Here is a 16,288-nt window from a genome sequence, read left to right on the forward strand (position 1 = left end):
TGAAAATAAGGGAGCGTTGTGCCCCTGCCTCTTGAGAGCTCATGTCTAGGAGCTGCTGGTTCTTTCTTTGCCGCTGGCTTTCCTCATCAAGCACATCGCAGTTTTCTTTTCTTCTTAAAGGAAACTGTCCACTTAAAGACACATTGTTCCAACTACGAAAAGAACCACAGCGGCATTATTTCAGGTTATGGTCAGTGGAGTCCGGCCTTGGAGCCTGTGATTTCTGGATGCCCCAGAGCGCTGGGATTTCTGTTGTCAAGTAAGTAAGCCATTGGCAGCACCTGCACTGACCAGGCAACGTTCATTGCCTTTCACTCACCTCTGTGGCTTTTTTTTTTTTTGTCTTTTTGCCATTTTTTGGGCGGCTCCTGCGGCATATGGAGGTCCCCAGGCTAGGGGTCCAATCGGAGCTGTAGCCGCCGGCCTACACCACAGCCACAGCAACCCGGGATCCAGAGCCGCGTCTGCGACCTACACCGCAGGTCACAGCAATGCCGAATCCTTAACCCACGGAGCAAAGCCAGGGATCGAACCCGCAACCTCATGGTTCCTAGTCGGATTCGTTAACCACTGCGCCACGGCAGGAACTCCTCACCTGTGTTGTATTGAAGGACGATTTCCCAGTTACCTTGAATAAGTAACCATTTCCTGGGTCTCAGCGTCATTTGCAAAAGGGCAACAATATTTTTAAAACTCCCAAGTGTTTTCTAAGAAGCTAATGAAAGTGGCGTGATAAAATATAGATGACTATCAATATTTAGTTATGAAATTGTTATTGCCCATCTCAAACATCTGATAAATATGTATCTATGAACATCACTTTATTCTTTCGCTGTTTTTGCTCTTTAATATTGCCAATGAAATTAATCAATGAACAATAAATAGTAAGAATAGAAAAAAACTTTTATTTGACCCAAACTGAGGACTAGCCCAGAAGCCTGCTTCCCAGATTACTCTGAGGAGCTGCTCCAGAGAAGCAGGGTTTTAGCGTAGTTTTTTATCTTGCCTGCACAAAGAACATTAAACAAGTCAGGGTTTCTAAAAAAGAACATTCGAGCATATACACAGCAAGTCAGCATAGTCTCGAACCTGGGAAGGGACTCATTATCAAAGGAAGACCAGCCTTGGTGTCCCAGAAGAAGAAGCATTTAATCCTTATTTTTTATATTCTTTTTTTTTTTTTTTTTTGCTTCTTAGGGCTGTACCCATGGTATATGAACATTCTCAGGCTAGGGGTTGAATCAGAGCTACAGCTGCTGGCCTACACCGCAGCCACAGCAACGTGGGATCTGAGCTGCATCTGTGACCTACACCACAGCTCGAGGTGATGCTGGATACCCAACCCACTGAGCAAGGCCAGGGATGGAACCTGTATCCTCATGGATCCTAGTTGGATTTGTTGCCACTGAGCCACAACGGGAACTCCCATTTAATCTTTGTTTTTAACATGGACATTCTTTATTTCCGGTCAATGTACCCTTTTCTTTAATAATTAAAGCAGATGTACAATGTGTGTTTGCCAGGCCACAAACGGCCGATATTAGTTGGTATAGACTTAACTCATACATAAGCCAGAATGACTTCCCTATATCTCAATATGTTAAAATGTTTTTTTGTTTTCTGGTGCTTTTTTTTTTTTTTGTCTTTTGTCCTTTTTAGGGCCACACCCGAGGCATATGGAGGTTCCCAGGCTGGGGTCTAATCCGAGCTGTGGCTGCCGGCCTACACCACAGCTCACCGCAACGCCAGATCCTTAACCCATTGAGCCAGGCCAGGGATGGAACCCACAACCTCATGGTTCCTAGTTGGATTCATTTCCACTGCGCCTCTACGGAAACTCCTAAAAATGTCTTTCATGAACACTTAATACTTCTTCTTTTTCTTTATTGGCCACACTCATGGCAAATGGAAGTTCCTGGGCCAGGGATCGAATCCAGGAATCAAACCAGCGCCACCACAGAGACAACACCAGATCATTAACATGCTGTGCCACATCAGGAACTTTTAATATCTAATGTTTTGAAAGTATTTTAACCTCTTTGAATTTGTAAACGCCTTTCTAGTAATACCTGTTTGATATAGTAATTGGATTGTGCTAATATACATTTATTATATAAACATACTAAAATGTATTTCTCGAAGTGGTTTCAATGCAGCTGGAATTTCTTTCTTTATAGAGAAACCAAGTATGCTGTAGCCCTTGTATAATTATCCCCACTGCCAGAACAATGGTGTTAATTGTAGCTCTTTGCCACCATTGTCAAAAGAACAGTTGTGCATATGTCACTTTCCCAGGTTTTTTTTTTTTTCCTCTTTCTGTCACAGTTCTTTACCCTGAAAATATGATAGTATACAGTTAATGAAGATTCAAAACAGTCCATCTTTTTTTCAGAGTTCCAAAGGAAGATTTTAAGCTCCAAGTGTACAATCCTTTTTGTTTTGTGTCTATTCTGTGAAGATTGGCTTGGGGGGCGGGGAACAGGATCCAGTAAGTGTACCTTCCTTCTTCCAGAACACAAAATGATCCGCTGTGAAGTCTTCAATGAGAGTGTGGACTGTGTGTTGCTTTTCTTTTCCGAGTTTTTATGATATTAAATATTGACTGGTGAGTGCTTTTTTGGCTTGATTGCTACTTTGTAAGAAATGGACTTTTTGTTCTCTTGCTGGAAAACTGTTCCAAATGCAAAAAGAGTGACAAAAAATCGATATCAGGCATATGGGTGTGGGGAGAGGGGAGGGAGAGTTTCGTATTTTTCTAGTCCCTTCGGCATCCATACAGCTTTACCCAATTATCTCAGGCCTTGGGTTCCCTGCCCCAGGGATGACCTCAAGGGCTGCGATTAGTGATGGGACAGGATTACTCTTTGGAATTTCAAGCGCTAAAGTCTACACTTACAGTGACGGCTGTACTCTTTAAATTCCTACTTGAATCTAAAAACACACATCCCTACAGTTTTCTCAGAAAATCATCCAAAGTACTTGGGGTATAAATGGTATCTCATGAGCATGTAGGAACAACGTGTTGAAATAAGCAATATGTAAACAGTGTTTAATGTTTACTAATTTATATTCATGTGCAAATAAGTGTTAATAAGGACTGTGGCCGTGGAAGTTCCCCTGTGGCGCAGTAGGTTAAGAATCCAGTGTTGCCGCATCTGTGGTACAGATTGCAACTGCGGTAAGGGTTCCATCCCTGACTTGGGAACTTCCACATGCCGTGGGTGGAGCCAAAAAAAAAAAAAAAAAGTACTGCAACTTCATGTAAATTTTGAAAACCAGTGTGCTTGAGGGTATGCGAAAATTTTCAGGGACCCCCCAGACAGCGGTTTAGTCGAAGTTCGACATAGTGAACAATATTCAGTGATAAATTAATATTACTGATGATTATTTTAAGCTAGTTAACATAAGCATAGTACGATTTATTTTAAAATAAACAACATCAATATTATTGTTTTCTCCAGGAACCTCATGGTGATTTTAAACTATCAAGTAATCATTCTAAAAAGCCAAGCAGTATAGGTTTTAAATAACTCTCATCCTATTCCTTTTTCCTAACACGAAATGACCACAACCGTGGGGAATATAAGGTAATGGCTAAAAATAGAATGTGACAGCCTCGCACCTTACTCGTGCTGTCCAGCTATTTCTACGAGTCTGTTAAATGAGGCATGAAACCTGAACGGACAGTAGAACACATTAGGGTGATTTTGCCACACTCAGTATGGAAGGCAAGTCCCACTGAGAATTCGTTCGGCTCTTCAAGCCGGCCCAGTCTGTCCCGCCTCTCCGCTTTCTGATTGGGAGAGATATTCCACCCTCATTCTTGTCTGGGCAGCTATTGGCCAGTGGTCCAATCAGTCGTGCGTCATCTCTGCTTTTTCAGCACAAGTAAACAAACAAGTATTGCTCAAGAGCAGTGTCCAACCTCTTCTCAGAAAGGATTCAGCCAGGAGGGTGGTGAGGTTGACTCCATAGTTTGCAGTCTTTAGGGGTGTCTTCACCGGATCCAGGAGGGCCTGTCCTGAGCGAGAGAGGCACCATGTTGGTGTGCTTTTCTTCCCCAGCCACACTCGGGTGTAAAACTTAAGAAATCACATGCTAGTGCCTGCGGCAAAGCAGTCTTGGTTCACTCCTATGACCGAACGCCAGCTCTTTAGTGAGTGTGTGTAACTACTGATGGACCTGGTGGGTGTTCCACAGGTTCTTTTCGGTTTTTTTGCTTGTTTAATTCTAAACCAGTTCTGAAAGACTGGTGTTTTTCCAGCTTTTGCCTACATGTGGGATTAAAGGATGCAACTGTTGAGACTCTTCGTACACCTCAAACCTCTTGCTTAGACTTTAGATATTTGCCCTTCTTTCCATTCCCTTGACTTTTTTCTGAGCGGTGGGCAAGATGCCATTTTTCCCATCTGGATTCTGAGAAACAGCATGGGAAGGGTTAACAGGGTTCTCCTAAATCCAAGAACTACTATGGTCCGTGGCCTTTGAACAATCGATTAAAAAATGCCTTACCCTGGGGTTCTCATTGTGGCTCAGGGGAACCGAATCTGACTAGCATCCATGAGGATGCAGGTTCAATCCCTGGCCTTGCTCAGTGGGTTGAGGATCTGGAGTTGCCGGGAGCTGTGGTGTAGGCTGGCAGCTACAGCTCCGATTTGACCCCTAGCCTGGGAACCTCCATATGCTGTGGGTGTGGCCCTAAAAAGACAAAAAAAAAAAAAAAAAAAAAAGAATAAACAATTTCTGTAAAAGAGGGTCTCTTCTATCCAGTGTTTCCTCACTTTAAGGTGGAACGCATCCTCCTTTAGTGCTTTCTGTAAAGGCTGCGGTTCTAAATAAGTAAAAGTTTCAAGGACACATAGCTTTCAGGGTTCGCTGTGTAATAGTTCTCTGCTGCAGCCTAAGACTTCCCCTCTGGCTGCTCTCCACCAACGTGGATCACCCAGCTCTCACAGTCATCTTCTTTCTGTTCTGGTGGTCAGCATGGATTCAACTCTTTCACAGCTCTGTGGGTTATTATACACAGACTTCCATTGCTTCAGCCATCAAGGGGATACACACATAGATACACCTTTTATCTGAATTGTGTGTAATTGAAATGATGGATATAGTTTAACCATTCTTTTTCTAAAACGATTTTTATTTTTTCCATTATAGCTGGTTAACCATTCTTCTAAAGGCAGAAATTTATTTTGTACATTTTAATGTACTCTGAACTCCTCTAGGAGAAAACTGTATCTTATCAATAGGACCTAGTAGGGAGTAGATAGGTTAAAAAAAAAAAAGGCAGCAAGGCTCAGGTTTTACCACTTAGGGATCCATTCAGAACATAGCACAGAGGTTAGTCAGCCCTTCATAAATATTTATCGCATTCGTTGATGCATTTCTGTTGGTGGAGATATTTCCCACCTTGGGGTGATGGTGATACTACACCAGTGTTCTCTAAACCTCTGCTTCATCTTCCTCACTTTTTGTCCTTCTAGCCAGTTTGTTCTTTTTTTCATTCAACAAACATTCAGTCAGTACACAGCGGCCGATTACGTGGTGTTAGTTTCTCTCTCAGGTGACGGGTACGTCTAGCAAGGCTGCCCCCAAAGGGAGCGAATGTTTGTAATAAAACAATATGATGGTGCTGTCATGAAGGGACACTCTGAGAAGTGGGTGCCATTTGAGGACAAGCAGTTAGGGGTGCTTGCTTACTGGCACAGACCGGGGAGAAGAGACAGCTGGAACATGGGACAGAGATAGGACAAGGAAGGCATGGTGAGTTTCAGCTAAGGTATTGGATGGCTCCCATTGAGAGACGTGTGGGGACAGGAGATAGGGCCAGACTGGGAGGTCAGGGTTGGATGGCGAGGTACTCTGTGTGACGTGGTGATAAGGGGTCAACAGAGCCATGAGATTTTTCTAAATAGATGAGTGAAGCCAAGAGTCGGTTTTTGTTGATGTGTTGCTGTTTGCAGGAAGAGGGTGGAGGATGGTTTAAAACACTGTCCAGAAGCAGGGAGGGCAGTTACATGTTTTTCAAATGCCTGGAGCTAAGATGGTCAAGATTTGAAGTACAGCATTACTATTTTGTCGGAAGGTGCACTTCCCTGTTTACGGGGTTCTGTGGATCGGGGCAGGCCAGCCTCTTCTCACTTGCCGACCTCCTCGTGGCGGTAGTAGTGGATAGCCAGGACCTTGTGGAGGCTGGGCCCAGGGGACTGGCCGAGTCACTATTTTCTTTCTTTCTTTTTTTGTCTTCTTGTCTTTTTAGGGCTGCACCTGCGGCATATGGAGATTCCCAGGCTAGGGGTCAAATCAGAGCTATAGCTGCCAGCCTACACCACAGCCACTGCAACACAGGATCCCAGCTGCATCTGTGACCTACACCACAGCTCATGGCAACGCGAGATCCTTAACCCACTGAGCGAGGCCAGGGATCAAACCTGTGTCCTCATGGATACTCGTCAGATTCGTGTCCACTGAGCCAGGACGGGAACTCCAAGGTCACTATTTTCTATGGGAGGAGCAAGACTCCACACCTGACCAGAAACACGGGGGTGGTCTGTGGATTCTTAGCTTCCTGCTGGACCCAGGGCAGCAGCTCCAGCACTTCAAGGTGTTAAAGTCAGTCTTGACCAGAATGGATCCAGGCCCACTCAAGATGAGCTCCCGTAATCCTATAATCATGTCCGCACCCCTGGCCCGCATCTGTGCAAAAGTTTCCCCTGATCAGTGCTATTCAAGGTGAAACCTTTGACGTCAGAAGGCTCCACCCCTGCCGGGGGGCGGGGCTTGACCTTGGAGCACAGGGTAAACAAGGTAATTAGGGCACAACAAGATCAGGTGGAAGACACACCTGGGGTGATTCCTCCTTCCCATTACAACCAAGGTGGAAACGAGTGAATGTCAGTTTTTAGATGAAAGGCGCAGTTCAGGGTTCTATTTGGCTTAGGTGGTTCTGGGAGCTCTGAGTTCGTGCCCTTCCTCTGGCCCCCCACTCCTGCCTCTGGTTACCCTCCTGGGTTTTGGGGAGATGAGAGGGCACCCTTGGGCCCATCCTGGGGAATCCTCTGAGTAGGGAGTCCTTGAGGTATCCCTTCTGGTGGGGTTCCTGGGGGTTCTCGGGGGCGTTCTGGGGGACTTCTCCAGGCCTTCCTGGGGGTCCGCACAACACTTTTCCCGCCGGGGGGTCCAGGGGGCTCCTTTAGCGCTTCCTGGGGAGTCCGGGAGTGATGTCCTCCAGGCCTTCTTGGGGGTTTCTCCAGGGGATCCTCAGACCTTTCTTGGGGAGTCTTCAGGGGGGTTTTGGGCGGAGTTCTCGGGCGCTCCTCAGAGACCTCCTGGGAGGCTCCTGGGGGTGGCGGTGTGTGTCCTCTGGACCTCCCCGGCGGGTTCTCTGGGGATCCTCAGGGGGTTCTTCTGCGGGGCCCTGGGGGGGTCCTCCGGACCTTCCTGGGGAGTTCTGGGGGTGGGGAGGTCCCCGAAGGGTCTTCCAGGCTGGCCTGGGTAAAGGTGGTGAGTTCGACCCACACACTCGGCAGCGCACCTTCTGCTGCCCACGCCCAAGTCCTCGTCGGGAAGGAGTGGCTGTCGCGCGCTGTCAGTGACAGTCTTTCCCCGCGCTCCGTCCGGGCGTGGAAATGGAGAATGCCGGCAGACCTCCGGTGAGCGGAGGCCGGGGCTTCCCAGGGGGCCTGGGGCTGCGGGGGGAAGAAGGTCCCGCTGAGACCCGGCGGGCGGTGGCAGGAAAGAGGCGTTCGAGGTCCCCCGACCCCTGGCGGAGACCCCAGCAGAAATGGCGACGTGGGCGTGGCTGCGCACGGAGGGCGTGGCTCGGCGGTCGGGCACGCGCTTGGGCTCCCCTGGGGGCGGGGCGAGCTCCCCTGCGGGGCGGGGCGAGCTCCCCCGCGGGGCGGGGCTCGGCTCTCCGGCGGCGCCTGCGCACAGGCGGCGGCGGCGCGGCGGCCGTCAGTCGCCGGCATGGCGGTGTGCGCTCGCCTCTGCGGCGTGGGCCCGTCGCGGGGATGCCGGCGCCGCCAGCAGCGCCGGGGCCCTGCCGAGACTGCGGCGGCAGACAGCGAGCCGGACACGGACCCCGAGGAGGAGCGCATCGAGGCGGGCGCGGCGACGCTGTGCGGGGTGGGGGGCGGCCGGAGCGCGGGCCCCTCGTCGCCCCCGCGCTGCTCGCTGCTGGAGCTGCCGCCCGAGCTGCTGGTGGAGATCTTCGCCTCGCTGCCCGGCACCGACCTGCCTAACCTGGCCCAGGTCTGCACCAAGTTCCGGCGCATCCTGCACACAGACACCATCTGGAGGCGGCGCTGCCGGGAGGGTGAGTGCGCCGGGGCGGGGCCTGGGCCTGGAGGGGGCCTGGCCGGGAGGGGCTTGGGGCGGGGGCCCCACGGGCTCTAGAAGGGACCCTGCCACAGATCCCGGGCGCGAACTCCGGGCGAGGTGGGCTTCCCGGGTGGGCAGCGGACCGGGTTCTGCCCACAAAGGGTGCTCAGAGAGGGTTAAGGGGTCCCCCGGCTGAGGGGGCCAGGACGCCAGAGCAGTGACGCGTGCTGGGGCTGGGTTTAGGCCGGGGAGCAACTGACGTCTGTGGCATCCAACTTGGTCCCCAGCCCCTGAGGGCGGAGCTGACGGGAGCAGTGAGGGTGAACTTGAAGAGTTAGGGGAGCCCGAGTGTTTGGAGGCGCTCCTGAGGACGAGAAACTGGTCTGTGACGCGGTGGGGGCCGCGGGACGGCGCTGGAGAGGGCTGATGGACCCCCAGGGATGCTGGTGGCCGAAGTGAGGGTAGTGAGTAGTTTTGAAACAAATCCCAGGAAGAAAGCGTTACCTAATCCAGAGTTCAAGGCTCTCTGCATTCCTAACCTTTCATGTTTTGGTGCAAAGAATAGTTAAGAAAAAAATCAAACAAGGAAGGACAACAAAGGGGAGAAGGTGAAACTCATCGGAGACCCCTGCAGTCTAAGACAGGCCACTCTTAAAATTTTGGAAAACATTTATCTCCTTATCCACCTGCAGAGTCAGGTACACCTTTTTACTTAAACGGGGAGGTACCATTTCTGTTCTTGTGGACATGGTTTAGTATAACGGCTTCATAGGGTTACACTGTCTGTGTATGCTACAGACTAGTCCCTTACTGATAGACTTTAAATTTGCAGTTTTTCCTTGTCATAGACAGTGATATCAAGACTGCCCTTATGCCTTAAAGAGACGTTGATGTGACTTACCTGTCCCTTGTAGAACTTCGGAGATTATCTTCTTAGGGTGCACGTCCCGAAGTGGGGCTGTGGACAGCAGGGTGTGTGCACGTTGGTGACACCTTAGATACTCATTGCCCAGCCCTTGATGTTTGCACCCTGGGAAGACTGCGTTCAAAGGCCTCTTTGCCCAGATCCTCCCCAGAATGGGATCGTCTTCAGTCACCTTGTCTCTGCTGTAAAGCTCAGTGGTCAGGACTCTGGATTTATAATCACTGGCCAGGCTCTGTTTATCTGCCATGAGTTCCTGGACCTGCCGCTTCACCTTCCCAAGTGTTCCTGGGAAGTGATGCTCCCCTAGGGTGACTTTGAGGGCTAGTTGAGATGACGCGGTGAACACCTCACCCCCTGAATGATAGCTGTTTGGTTCTTGGCCATTTTTATTTCACCTTGTGTGAATTCCCTATTTGTGGGGGGTTTTTTGGGGGGATGTTGTTATTTGTTTTAGTCTCTTTTTCTTTTAGGGAGTTTATTTTGTCTTACAATTTTGTAAGAGTTCATTGAATATTAGCAGTGTTAACCTTTTGTACATGTGGCAAGGGAATTTCTTTTGACATTCTGAAATAGAGGCAGAGAGCATTCCACCTTTTCGTTGGCTTTGTTTTGCATTCTGTACACCTGAGACTGATTCGACACAGATCATTTGTGCTTTGAGGGGTTTCTCCATCAGTCAGGCAGACCTTTGTGGTGTCTGGGCGGGGGGGGGGGTGGTGGTCTCTGGGGAAACCATATGTAGCTCAATTCTAGGAACAGGGGGTGGCAGAAGACTTTCGTATGATCAAAAACTCAAAGGTATGCCGCAGAGGTACCGCTCAGGGCACATTCTCATGGCTGCTAATGGAAATGTAGAAAGTCCTCATGAAGATGTAGAGAGACGTTGAGGGGCAGACATAGAAGCACCTTCAATCCTTCCCTTCCTGCTGCTGGTCTCAGTTCAGCTTTCCTGGGACAGCACACATTGTGATGTTGGAATCAACGCCTCTTGTTCGCCTGGCAGCTAGGAGACTTCATCTTGAGAAATTAAAAAAAAAAAAAAAATGAAAGACAAAAGTGATCAAACAGGCATGTTCCTAGCCATCCCAATATGTAGCAGGTACGTCTTCAGTCATATTTGCTCTTCCTCTCTCTCCCTTTCTCGTAAAGAGCACGACTCACCTGACACTCCGGTCCTGCTGACCGCCCCGTCCTTCCCACTCCCTGGAAGCCGCTGCTGTTGTGTGGGTTGAGTTTGTCTGTCTATCTGGGAACCTGTAACACCGCCAGAGTGTGACACTGTTTGGTGGTGGTTTAATTTTTAGAAATGTGTCACAGCGGCAGTCATGTGCATCTGCCTTTCCCCCCATCACCTTGTGTTCTTAAGTTCTGTCCATGTTAACGCACTTGAGCCCAGCTCAGTCTTCTTCAGCACTGTGCGATGGTTCGTGATTGCAAGAGGTCACGCGTGTTCCTTTGCTTATTTTTGATCTCATCATTATACACAGTGTGATGGAGAACAATCTCCTGTGTTAGGGCAGGTAAATTTGAAAGTTTCTCTAAGGAATGTATCCGGAAGTGTTGTTGCCTGGGAGTTCCCGTTGTGGCACAGCGGAAACAAGTCTGACTGGCATCCATGAAGATGCAGGTCTGATCCCTGGCCTCGCTCAGTGGGTTAGGGATCCAGCGTTGCCGTGAGCTGTGATGTAGGTCGCAGACTCGGCTTGGATCTGGTATGGCTGTGGCTGTGGCGGAAGCTGACGGCTACAGCTCTGATTTGACCCCTAGTCTGGGAACTTCCACGTGCTGAGAGTGCAGCCCTAAAAAGACAAAAAAAAGAAGAGGAAGAAGAAGTGTTGTTGCTTGGATAGTGGGCTGTGAGATTTGCAGGATACTGGCCAGTTACTTTTTCGAGTGATTTTTTTTTTGCTCCAGATATAACACAGTTATATTTTACTCTTTGCACACCTGTCCCATGAGGGCGTGCCTAGGCAAGTTGCTAAAGGTGAGAGGAATGCCCCATGTGCATCACAGAGTAGCTGCCTTTGTGGTCTGGCTCCTTTAATCCAGTGTTTGATAAATTCTGTCTAGTTTGAACTATCGATTTCTGAAAATCTGTGAGAATCTGGGTGAGAAACAGCCCCTCATTTTAATTTGCAAATGCCTGATAACTGCACATTTAGGGAGTTCCCTGATGGTCTGCTGGTTAGGACTCCACACTTTCACCACTGTGGCCCTCGTTCAGTCCCTGGTCTGGGAACTGAGATCCCACATCAAGCTGCTGCACACTCTGGCAGAAAAAAAAAAAAAAAAAATGCACATTCAGGAGCTCCCATCATGGCTCAGCGGTTAACGAGCCTGACTAGTATCCATGAGGACTCCGGTTCCATCCCTGGCCTTGCTCAGTGGGTTAAGGATCCAGTGTTGCTGTGAGCTGTGGTGTAGGCTGGAGGAACCTCCATATGCTGCAGGTGTGACCCTAAAAGACAAAAAGAAAAAAAAAAAAGAATGTACATTTATTTATTTATTTTTATTATTATTATTATTTTTTTGTCTTTTTGCCATTTCCTGGGCCGCTCCCACGGCATATGGGAGGTCCCCAGGCTAGGGGTCTAATCAGAGCTGTAGCCACCAGCCTACACCAGAGCCACAGCAACGCAGCATCTGAGCCACGTCTGTGACCTGCACCACAGCTCACGGCAATGCCAGATCGTTAACCCACTGAGCAAGGGCAGGGATCGAACCTGCAACGTCATGGTTCCTAGTCGGATTCGTTAACCACTGCACCACGACGGGAACTCCCAAAGAATGCACATTTAAAAACATAACTCTTGGAGTTGCCGCTGTGGTGAAGTGTGTTGAGAATCCGATGGCAGTAGCTTGGGTTGCTGCGGAGACGTGGGTTCTGTCCTCAGCCCAGTGCAGGGGGTTAAAGAATCTGGGCCTGCAGCAGCTGTGACATAAGTTGCAGCTGCAGCTCAGATTCAGTCTCTGGCCTAGGAACTTCCATGTGCTGTGGGTACAGCCATAAAAATAAATAAATAAAAACATAATTATTGGCCATTTGGATTTTTATTCTTCACGCACCCTTAATTTTTGCCCTTTTTTCCCCCTATTATTTTTTCTTGTTGATGTGGGCTTTTAGGCATGTAATCTGGATCAGTGCCTTTTTAATATGTACAAACGTTTTCTCATAGTCAAATAGTCATTTGCTTTTTAACTTCACTTACAGTGACTTTTGCAAAAGTTCCGGTGTTAATTGAAGTTATAAACCTGGCGGCATATATGGAGGTTCCCAGGCTGGGGGTCCAATTGGAGCTGCAGCTGCTGGCCTACCCCACAGCCACAGCAATGCGGGATCCGAGCCACGTCTGTGACCTACACTGCAGCTCATGGCAATGCTCATCCTTAACTCACTGAGCACGGCCAGGGATGGAACTCACATCTTCATGAATACTAGTCAGGTTCATTTTCTGCTGCAGGTTCATTTTCTGCTGCAGGTTCATTTTCTGCTGAGCCACAGCAGGAACTCGGAAGTTTCCAACGTTTTACTTTGGCTTAAAGTAATCATTGTTGGTCCTGAGGTTATGAAGACGGTTAACAGCTGGGTCTTCGGTTTCACTGGTTCATTCTGGTGGCTCTAATTTCCAGCTCATCGGGGTCCACCGCTGGACCGTCGGCCGTCCCGTGTGGCATTCATAGGGTCTTATAGGGTCAGTTTAATCAGGGCTGGAATGTGTATAAGAACAGTCATGTGTGAGACAGACTTGATCTTATTTCCTGAGCCTCAAAACTTCTTCTGTGCTGAACTAGACGTTTGGTCATGGTGGGTGTTGAAGCCAAAGCCAAGTCCACAGAGGCAGAAACTAAGCCCTTTGCGGCCCTGGTGAGCAGGAGGAGGCTGGTCCCAGCCGGTCCTGTTTCCTCTGGTTTCCTGACCCCAAAGCTCCAGGTGCGGCTCTGACGTTGGGTGACGTGTCCTGGGAGGGTGAGTGAGACCGTGAGCCTGCACGATGGCGGCTAAGGGTTACGAGTTGGCATTCTCCCTTCTGATCACTGGATTTCCCAGAGAAGACAGGCCACAGAAAGGGCACGGGGGCGGTCAGGGGAAGTGGACCCCTGTGTTTCATTGCCTCAGAGAGTTGGGGGCCCTGATTGACTTCCCCGGCTCAGGCAGGGCACGCATGTCGTGGGCTCTCTCTCCGTAAAATGACAGAACTCTGGGGCAGGCGGGAGTGACACACAAAACTTAAAAAATAAGGTGGCTGTTTATAATGCTCACGATTTTCAGTGTCCTAGCAATAATAAAGCAATAACAATAAATCAGTTGTTTTTATTTGGTCTTTCTAGCCCCCTGCCTATTGGAGCTGTTGGATTAAATCTCTTCTCTGGTGTTTTTCCTGGCAGGTGAAGGAAAGTTGTCTCTGAGAAACCCAAATCTGTGCTCCTGTTTGGAGGCAAGCACACACCAAAGAAGTGATATTTCCACTCTTACAGGAAACCAAACCAGAGCAACCCCAGCCTCCAGGGCAGGCGCAGGGTTGGAGGCAGGCTGAGCAGTGTTTTGACGCATCACTCCTTTGGCTACAGGCCTCCTGCAGTTGCTTGCTTGTGGGGCTATAAATACGCTGTCATTTCTCAGAGTACAGGGTAGCAGCCAAGTCCGTTCTTTGCCTTTGACCCTTGACGAAGCTTTTCTTGGTTAATGCTTCACTGCTTGTTTGGTGAGTTTTGAAATGCTAGCCAGTTTTTGACACTGTTTGTCTGTGTTATGCAGCGCTTCCTGAAATCTGCCTGAGGCTCATGAGTTTAGAAAATTCAGACCGTGATTCTAAATGGAAACATTCAAATAATAACAAAAGATACCTTTAAAAACAAAGGAGATGGTCACACCTGTGTTCTCCTTCCCACACAGGATGCTTAAGTATTGAGACGCAAAGATTTCATCTTACTCAGCTCAATACCTGCCAGTGTCAGGTTCTGAATTTATAGTGTATGATTTACCCATTTAGTCTCTTGATGGTAAGTCTTTTGAGGACACCTGGAGTAATAGTTAGGTTATTTTTTTGGGCCACCCCTGGCATCCAGGGATCAGCTCTAAGCCGCAGCTGCTGCAGTGCCAGATCCTTAACCCACTGGCTGGTCTGGGAGTCGAACCTGTGTCCCAGCGCTCCCAGGATGCCGCTGCTGATCCTGTGGCACCACAATGGGAGCTTGGCGTAGTAATTGTATGGTGTCTTGATGAGTTGTTGGTCAAAAGTGCGTTTAAATCCCACCTTCATGAAAAATACCCCTTTCACATAATGTATGAGCTGTATGACAGAAAGGGAAACTTAAAAACCAGTGTGCAATTTTGTATTTGCATGCCGGCGAAAACACTCTTTCTGTTCCCTCTCGAGGTGCTGATGTGAAATGTGAGGAATGTGGCTCTTGTTACGTGAGGCTGAAGGCGGGAACAGCGTCCAGGGAAGAGGGGAGCGGGCACGTTGTTGATTTCCAGTCGGCTTTAGGAGCATCTGATGATGCTTGTTAGGCAGATGTTTGTTGAATGTACTTGTTTTGGTGTTGGGGGTGGGTCAGCAGTTGGATAGACAACGTGTCCAGGTAATAGAAACTCACCTGTCTCAGCCGTGAGCCGGGGAGGCCAGGCCTCCTCCTGCACAGACAGCAGGATCTCAACACTGCAGGGAAACCTTTATCCTTTCCTTCTGTTTTACTCATTGGGAGAACTACAGCCTCTATTTTTGGAAGTTGAATCTCATATGCTGCTTAGCAGAGAAACCTAATCCTTCAAGTTAGCAGAGTAGGAGAGGGGAAGGGGACATTTCTAACCTTACAGAAGCAGGCTGGGAAGTGGGGCTGGCGCCCCGAAAGCACCGAGTGAAGACCTCCCCGTGGCCGTATTTAATTGGACCGACCCTTGTGCTTTGCCAGAAAGAGCCGATTGGTTGTTTGAGGTCCAGGCACTGCCACTTGTACTGTTCCACTGTGTTTATAAAGCGATTACATAATGCAGGAGGATCTTGGTTTGTCTTTCTGGCTGGCAGGAATGCGCAAGTGCAAGGGCGTCTTTGGGACTCTGGAGGGGAACACGTGTCCTCTCAAAACCCCAGGACTTTTGAGGACGTGGCCTGGGTTCGGGACTCGTGAGTCAGCATCACTTTACTGTCCACCTGGTGGCGATGGAGAGAGGAGTAAACAGAATTACCAGGCCTGCTTGTGGGGTGTTGGTTAGGAGTCGGGAAGTTTGAAATCTTAGAAAAGGTCTCCCAGGTGCGTGGTGTGACCAGGTGCGTGCCGGTGTACTAGGAAGAAGGGTCTGGGCATGACAGGTGGGCCTCCCTTGGCCAGCAGAAGCTGGACGGGGTCAGCACCCCTGGCTGGAGGGCGAGGCTTCTCAAGGTTCCTCTTGACACTGCGACTATCTTTGCAGGGGTGGAACTGGTTGGGAATAAGTCACATTGACTATGTAGGCAGTGTCAGCTGTCCTTGGAAACTATTTACTTAGCGTCCCGAATATTCTAGGTGTTTAATAGGAGATGCCTATGGGCTGTGTCCAGGTTTGATTTTACATTCTTCCCATGCTAAGATGAGCTGGCTGCAGAGCGGTTTTTCCAGATCTGTAACATTATTAAAAAAAAAAAAAAAAAAGAAAAAGACATTTCATGCAGTTACAGTAAAAGCTAAGGAAAGCAGCTGAGCTGGGGGCCCCCGGGGCTCTGCTGTTGGAGAGCCGTCCTTGGAGGCTCACTCAGAGCAGCTGTGTCAGGAAGCCTGGGGCCAGCTGTCAGACTCCTCCTGAGCCTTGGTGGAGCCCCCTCTCTCACCAGCTCCCATCTCTGTGTCTACTTCCTTTTTCAGCTGCCGAAGTAAAGTTTTAGCTATATTTTATGAAGGGTTATAATTATCCCTAATTTAGTGCAAATGCAAATGCGGGAAATTTCCAGTCAATACTGCCTTTTGGTTTGACTTGGAAAACTGGTTGGGTTTACAGCAGGTGGGAAATGGGCCAGCAGCATTCCTCCAGCCTGCCTTCTCCACTCCCCCCTGCCTTGCCAGGGG

At 49.1% G+C, this 16,288-nt stretch overlaps 1 protein-coding gene and 1 long non-coding RNA gene across 5 annotated transcripts in view; one reads left to right on the forward strand and one right to left on the reverse strand.

Annotated features, from left to right (window-relative positions):
* LOC146402146 (uncharacterized) overlaps positions 1–15,883 on the reverse strand; it is a 345,416-nt gene extending 329,533 nt beyond the window's left edge. Inside the window, exon 1 of the long non-coding RNA XR_014805315.1 lies at positions 11,683–15,883. This is a non-coding gene — a long non-coding RNA (uncharacterized LOC146402146). The remainder of the gene's footprint in view (positions 1–11,682) is intronic.
* The window catches only part of FBXO31 (F-box protein 31), a 44,191-nt gene continuing 35,858 nt past the window's right edge, over positions 7,956–16,288 (forward strand). For 2 of the 4 annotated variants that reach the window (XM_021093683.2, XM_021093684.2), the window contains exon 1: positions 7,956–8,317. In XM_021093683.2, coding sequence (XP_020949342.1) covers positions 7,969–8,317 — 349 coding nt within the window. In that variant the 5' untranslated portion in view covers positions 7,956–7,968. Of the gene's footprint in view, positions 8,318–8,423; positions 8,787–16,288 lie in introns of those variants that run through there. The other 2 variants (XM_021093693.2, XM_021093687.2) reach the window with 2 other exon arrangements.

This window comes from Sus scrofa, chromosome 6 (genome assembly GCF_054392235.1).
Source record: "Sus scrofa isolate SSC_HxYL_T2T_F1_AM1 chromosome 6, Sscrofa_HxYL_maternal_Yorkshire_Landrace_v2.0, whole genome shotgun sequence".
Taxonomy (NCBI): domain Eukaryota; kingdom Metazoa; phylum Chordata; class Mammalia; order Artiodactyla; family Suidae; genus Sus; species Sus scrofa.